General features: G+C 42.0%; 1 protein-coding gene across 1 annotated transcript; it reads right to left on the bottom strand.

Moving 5' to 3' along the window:
• Window positions 1-731: 731 nt before the first annotated feature.
• LOC119914863 lies at window positions 732-1,961 on the bottom strand. The gene has a single exon (XM_038734408.1). It carries the CDS (start codon window positions 1,750-1,752, stop codon window positions 877-879), a length of 876 nt encoding a protein of 291 aa, XP_038590336.1. The 5' UTR covers window positions 1,753-1,961; the 3' UTR covers window positions 732-876.
• Between the last annotated feature and the right edge of the window lie 5,755 nt (window positions 1,962-7,716).

The following is a 7,716-nucleotide window of genomic DNA, read 5'->3' as shown; positions in this document are numbered from 1 at the left end:
ATATTTGCTGATAATTTTTCATATTGTCATTGAAAAAAATGTATTGCGATAATTGTTATTGTTTTATTATTATTATTGTATTATTGCCCTATTTAGACTCCCAAAAAGGAGATTAATTTCAGAAAATGCTTCGTGCTCAGACCCTAATAAATAGTTTGTAGTTGTTAACAGTCATGCTCAGTAGCAACTTCATTAGGTGCAGGTGTAAAATATACTGCAGTCCAAAACAACAGCTCAGCTATATATTCTACGTTTACAAAGACAATATTGTTCAGTTTTGTATGACTGTCAGAGAGCCATACATGTAAATATGATTATTAATTTTGTAGTCTGCTGCAATGTACTGGACTACGTGATACTGACAGATGAGAATGATGTTCACTTACTTCTTTGCTTCTTTAGCTGCTGTTAGTCTGTACCGCAGTCCTGCTCTGGTTCCTTCATCCTCTCGACTCTTCATCTCTCTAGTTTCTGGACCTTCTCTGCGTCTCCTTTCTCCTTCATCTTCTCAATCAGGAAGTCCAAGTGGACATGAGTGGACAGTGAATCAACATTCAGGGCGATCTGCTCCAGTCTGACAACAAGCTCGAAGGACTTTTCCAACAACTGATCTTTGTCTTTCTGAAGTTTTTCCATTTGCTTTTTAAAAGTTCCAAAAGGCTTGTGTCTCCTCACATCCTGCTTTACCTCTTTCATACTTCTCTTTCACATCTCAGGGTCTTCTGACTTTCCTTGTCTTGGTCACATAGATCCACTTTTCTTTCACATGATCTGATACAGGACACTTCCTGGTACATGAAGTGCAGCGGCCATCTTTCATGACCTCACAGTGTTCAGGATACCAGGCCTGTGCATCCAGGATAGTGACAGTTCTCCTCACAGACTGTACAGCAGACAGCTCCTCATAAAAACAACCCCCACCTCCCACCTTGATATTTCTTTTTCTTTATATTTCTCATCAACCTCTACAGTGAACTCTTCATTTCTCTTCATCTCTTCTTCATGTTTCTTCAGAGCTTCCTGAATCTGTTGGTTTTCTCTCTGTTTCTGTTCAGTGAACTCAACTCTCTCTTTCAGGTTTTGGATGCAGGCTGTCAGTCTGATTCGTGTCTTCAACACGTCAACGGTTGTCTTCACATTTTGAGGCCCAGATTTTTCTAGAAAGTATGTAAATTCATTCATTCCTCTCATTGATGTTTCCCATGCAGTCTCAAAAACAGACTTGTTTCCCTGTGTTCTCTCTGTGTCCTGGCAGTTATCAAACAGGAAGTAAACAGGCTGATTCTTTTCATTTCTGGCACATTTCACTTTTGCAGCATCAAGAGCTTTCAGAACATTTTCAGGTATCAGACCATTTGAGTGTGTGATGAGAGCAACAATGTTCTTCTCCATGTCTTTTCCAAACAGAGACGCCACTGAATCAAAGATGTACCTCAGTCGGTCACTCAGTCGATTCACACTCGCTTTCAGCACCAGACCCACTGCATCCATCTCATGAAGTTCTCCTGAGCGGAACAAGTCTAATAATCTCTGACTGATGATGTCATCTTGTTTGATCCCTCTGGTGTCTCCGTATCCAGGAGTATCGATGATGGTCAGAGAGTAGGGCAGAGTTTCACCTTCAAAACCAAAGATCTGGTACACCATCACATCTGATGTCTGACTCACTGTTTGGCTTCTTTCCTCATCCTCTTTCTTCTTCTTGTCCTCTACGATGTGAAACCAGACATCGTCCTCCCACTTCACTCCCATGGCGTAGTTGACCAGAGTTGATCAGAGTAGATTTTCCTGTTCCTGTTTCACCCACAAGCAAGATGGTTTTGTTTATCTTGTTCACATTTCTTTCACCGAGAGTCATTCTTCTTAGAGTCCAATGTTCTCTTCTTTGGTCTCAGCTGGTAGACAGCAGGAGGTCCTGGTGGATCAGATCACTTTGGAAATGATGTCATCATATGATGATTTTTTCTGTAGAAGAAGTAGATAATTTACACATTTAATTTCAGTGTTGGGCAAGTTACTTACAAAATCTAATTATATACATTATAGATTACTAGTTACTGTCATTTGAGAGTAATTAGTTATATTACAATATTACTGTCACTGAATTGTAATGCTTACACTACTTTTGTTACTCTTGAGTCACTTTCACTGATATTTAATGGGTGCATTATTCTGATAGTAAGATGTGCTGCATAGGTGTGTTCTAGTGATGTGCAGACCACAGTTAGGCTATATCTGCGGATCGGCTGGGTCTTTGTCTTAACCTTCTTATTTGGGGGGGGGGGGGGGGGGGGGCTAAATAGCATGAATCGTCTCCCCATGAAGAAAGACGCTATGTGCATTTACACACAAAGTCCACCGGCATAACGTCACTGATTAGTTGAATCTCCTGACACTCAGACAGGATCGATCAGAATGAACTGACAGCAGCCTCTCTGATCATGAAAGTAATTCGTTAAAGCACAAACACACAGCCTATAGAAATCTAAATACCCATGATCCATCAGGAGAGCTACCGTCTTGTTAGGAGGAGCGGATCTCCCCGTATTTTGCATCCTGCCTACAATCTCAACCATCGGATTCCTGCTGCAGGAAATATCGTTACTCTTACTAATGGATTTGTTTTTCTGCTGCCAAACAAAACACCCCTTAATTTCAGGTTAAAATGCGTTGCAATGCACATTAATGAGATTGTAATGGGTATAATATCACCAATTTTCTGTTAGTAACACATCCATACAGTATTCCTGCGTTAAAGAATAAAGCAATACATTACTTTAATTGCGTTACTTTTGTGACGCGTTACTCCCAACACTGTTTAATTCATATATACATTTTTCCTGTCCCTACCTGTACACCTCAAGTGTAAGTTTTTTCTAACAAAATATACTAAAACAAAATAAATCGAATTAATCATAAAAGTAAATACATCTTAAAAACTAAAGTCTAAATTTAATTAGAAACGTTTAGTTCTCCCATTTAGCATTAAAAAAACCATTAACATGTAATAAATGGTTTATACCAAATTACAATTGCAAAATTTACTAAGTTACTAAGTGCTTTAACAAGTGGTCAGGGCATTTTAATGGCTTTGGTTATTTAAATTGGTATATTGTCAATCTTTTGAAATGCAACCATTGCTTACATGGATATCAGAGTTTCCTTATGCACCATTATGTTTTTATTCCCTTAAAATGAAACATTTATATCTACATAACTGTGGGCACCCCCTTCTATAGAGGTCGACGTATTTTGTCATGTCATGTTTCCGCCAACAGGTTTGTTCAAATATGTTTCTAAATGCATGGCCTCAGATCTACTACAAATTGTCAACATATCTCTCCTCTCAGGTGTTTTCCCACAGACCCTGAAAACTGCACTCTTAAAAAAGAGCAATCTAGACCAGGAGTGCCCAACCAGGACCGTGGACTGATCCGAGGAGGGGTGTAGAAAAAAATATAAAAAATAATCGTTTTTTGTGTGTAGTGTGTGTGTGTTATATTTTGTAATAAATGTACACTACAGCCTATATCATGAGTCCTTGCCAACACGTCCACAAAAAAGTATTTAAAAAAACAGAAAAAGAAAAAAGTAGGTCACGTTTAACCTACGGTCGCACGTGACATGCATGACAGGACGTTGACAGCTGTCAACAGTAGCTAGAAGCTAGCGAAAAGCGGTTACACGCTCCTAAACGTTAACATGGCTGAGGGGAAACGAGCCAAGACCTACCATTTTCACCCTGAATGGGAGGAAGATAATTTTTTTGTTTATTCTCATTCAAAGCCTGTTTGTTTGATCTGCAATGCAATGGTGGTGTTGGCAAAGATAGGAAATCTGGAGCGGCATTGTAAAACAGTACAAGGGAGAGATGAGTTTTCATCCTTGGTCCAGTGACAATCTCACTGGACCTTGGTTCTCAGTGCTGAAGGACGTAGGAGAGGCCCACGCTGTGGGTGGGTGTAGACTAAAATTCTCAGTGCTGCGCAGGCGCGCAGAAGGGGTAAAGCCTGAAGAATATATCAAGGATTAAAGGACTTATGTCTCAGCAAGACCTGGAAAAACTTATCCATGCATTTATCTTCAGTCGACTCGACTACTGTAACAGTGTCCTTACAGGCTCCCTAAGAAATCCATCAGACAGCTGCAGCTGATTCAGAACGCTGCTGCTCGAGTCCTCACTAAGACCAAAAAGGTGGATCACATCACTCCAGTTCTGAGGTCTTTACATTGGCTTCCTGTATGTCAAAGAATTTATTTCAAAATCCTGCTGTTAGTTTATAAAGCACTAAATGGTTTAGGGCCAAAATGCATTTCTGATCTTCTGCTTCGTTATGAACCATCCAGACCTTTCAGGTCGTCTGGGATCAGGTCTGCTTTCTGTCCCCAGAGTCAAAACTAAACAAGGAGAAGCAGCGTTCAGTTATTATGCTCCGTATATCTGGAACAAACTCCCAGATAACTGCAGGTCTGCTGAAATTGTCAGTTCTTTTAAATTAAGACTGAAGACTTTTCTTTTTACCACTGCCTTTAATTCAATCAAATTAAAAGCCATAGATTAGTAACTTTCACTGCACTGTAATGTCCTGTTTTCTTTTTCTTACTTTTTAGATAACTGGATCAAAGTGGCCTGCGGACAGACATGTCCTGGTTTCTCTGTAGTGGACCCAAAGATTGCTATGGACCCGAGTACAGACTAGCTAGAGAGAGTAGATTAAGTGTACTTCTCTGTTTATTCTCTTTTCAAAATAATTGTAACTCCATTATTAGCTCAACCCCTCAGTTTTTATTTCCATCAAACTCTTTTGTCTTGCCAATGGTCACCACTCTTAGCAGCCGATTCTGGGTGGGACAGTATGAACCAGATAGTTGTGCCCTTGCCGTAATGTCAGCATGTTTTATCTGTAGCGCATGAAAGCAACTGGTCCGGTCATCTAGGTGTTACCAAGACATACCGGAACATTCTTAAACATTTCTTTTGGCCGGGTTTGAAATCAGATGTGGCCCGATTTTGCAGCAGTTGTCATGTATGTCAGTTATCAGGTAAGCCAAACCAAGTAATTCCCCCCGCGCTCTGTGTCCAATCCCAGTAACTGATGAACCGTTCGACCGTGTCCTAATTGACTGTGTAGGACCCTTACCTCGCACAAAGAGCGGTAATAAGTATTTATTGACAGTGACGTACCTGAAGCCTTTCCCCGGCGCACTATTACTGCTCGTGTTGTTGTTAAAGCGCTAAGTTCTTTGCAACTTCAGGTTGCCGCTTGTCATTCACTCTGACAGAGGGACCAATTTCCAGTCTAGTCAGTCTTTTCTAACAGGTTCTTAAAACATTGAATCTCATAAGCTTACCATCCTGAGTCACAAGGAGCTCTAGAATGTTGGCAGACGTTAAAATTCGATGCTCCGTAATTATTGTGAGGAAAATGGGACTGATTGGGAAGAGGGAGTCCCCTTTGTCCTGTTTGCTGCTCGCAACGCAGTACAAGAATCATTGGGGTTTAGTCCAGCACAGCTCGTGTTCGGCCACACACCCCGTAGACCGCTAAAAGTGCTACATGATCAGTTTTTGTCTCCGTACCCACACATAACATACTAGATTATGTTAGCCAATTCAGAGTGCCCTTGCACCAGGCTAATTCCACTGCCAAGCGGTTCCTCTCGGCATCACAGTGTCACAGCCCGGCTCATGGACTGGACAAAATCGGGAGACACACGGGTAAACTAAATAACAAAGTGATTTATTAATAAGTAAATAAGTGAAACCAATGAGTGGGAAGAATCTGTAAAGTCAGTAGTGTAGGGAGTGGATGAGTGAAAATGTGCTGCATGGATGTTGTGCTATAAAAACAAAGACAAGAAACCAAACAAACAACAGAAGCTGTGAAATGAAGGAAGTCCAACCCAAGACTGACTGCTGCTCTGGCTTATATGCATGGGGCACACCGGGCCCAGGTGTGTCCCATGCTGCTGATTATCCTGCCAATCAGGTCTGCAGCCCTGAGCACACCAACAGCAGTATGAACCCTGCAGAGGGGCCGTCACAACAGGAAGTCATGAAGACTCGCTACGACTGTTCTGCTGTTTCCTGACGTTTCCATGTAGGCGCCCAATCCTGATGATCTGTGGCCATGTCCTCTGGAGCATTCGAGTGCTCGGGCTTCCTAACACTGAAGCCTTGCAAACTGCCGAGCCATTTACAACATCTGCCTGCCGCAGCAAAGCCAGACGTGAAAAATCTAGTTGACCAGTTCTTGTGCCTATTCAGTGACATCCCGACCAGAACTCATGTCATTGAACATGATATTGAGCTGACAGACCCCCAGCCCATAAAAGTTCACCTGTACCATGCTAACCAAACCAAGTGTGAGTTAATGAAGGAAGAGGGGCAGTACCTCCTCCTGCATAGGTTAGTTGTACCTAGCTCTAGCCCGTGGAGCTCATCTTGTCTGGTAGAAGCTAAGTCTGATGGTGTTGGCCTTGCAACACTTTGAAGTGTATGTTGGGTCTAGTTCTGTGCCAGTAGTGGTCTACACAGATCATAACCCCCTTGTGTTTCATACATTGCAATCTGTGTTTTATGGGGGGAGTGTTACGGCTACCAAGGGCAGCCGTCTATGTTACTGTTGCTGCTATTTTCTCTGCATGTTAATTGGACTGTGAGATTCCCGGGTGGGGATTGGCTGGTTCCAAGGAAGTTCTGGCTGGTCCCGCCTCCCTCATCAGAGATTCCTGATTGGAGCGCAGCAACAAGCTACTCCAATCCCTGAGCTGCCTGCAAGACCTCCTTCAAGCTCCTCCGGTTTAGATAGGCTGGTCTGCTGCTGTGTTGAGGCAGCTACCATTCCCCATGTAGTGTGCCTCTGTGCTGGTCATTGTATTGAAGCCTGTGTGTGCGTGTCCTTAGTGGCAAACCCCTTCTTGTGTTACTGAGAGTCAGTAACACATCTTATTTTGAACGATTAAGTGATTTGTGTTTGGTCTGCAGAATTGGGCCAGGGTTTCAGCTTATTACTGATACCACTTACACTTCGTTAGTTATTTATTTTATTAGATACACTAGGTTTAGGGGTACTGCGCTCCCTGTGTTTCTGTTTAAAACGACAGTTAGAGAGGTTTTTTGTAGTTAGTAATCCTTTAGGAGGATCTCTTTTATTTAGATTTTATTCTTTGGTTTACGCAGCACTCACTTGCCCAATTTCTGTTTTGACTTTTTGTTGCTTTACCTCCGTATAATAAATAACATTTCCACTTTTACCAAAACATGTGGTTTATGTTTATGTCTCCCTACCCATAGCGATCAGGGACATAACAGAGACCTGGATTGTAGCTTAGAGGTCAACTCTTCAGATGGCGAGCCAGTCCCAGAGACGATGCAGCCTGTACGATGAGATCGGACCGCGGTGTGGCCAGCTGCTTCGGATCCCATTCAACAGAACTGAAACATCAGAATACAGGACACTGGAAGATAAGAAAGAGTGGGAGTGAGAACGAGTTGGGTTGTAGATGGTTCATTTTATATCAACAGTTGCACAGTTTATGCAGCAATAGTCTCTTGTGTTGTTGATGTGTTTTTTCTGTACGAATGGCTGAAAGGCATTTTGTAATAAAGAATATGTTCTGTATCACTTTGTGTTGTGTCAGTTTCTTCTTCCTGTTCAGAAGATAACTGATTCTTGTGTTACAATATCATTTATAAATGCGTAGTCAGGCATA

Source organism: Micropterus salmoides, unplaced genomic scaffold (assembly GCF_014851395.1).
Source record: "Micropterus salmoides isolate LMB-PRFRI ecotype aquatic unplaced genomic scaffold, ASM1485139v1 Ms_hic_scaffold_20, whole genome shotgun sequence".
Taxonomy (NCBI): domain Eukaryota; kingdom Metazoa; phylum Chordata; class Actinopteri; order Centrarchiformes; family Centrarchidae; genus Micropterus; species Micropterus salmoides.
The sequence above is the reverse complement of the archived record's forward strand: the minus strand, read 5'-3'. Positions and strand labels throughout refer to the sequence as shown.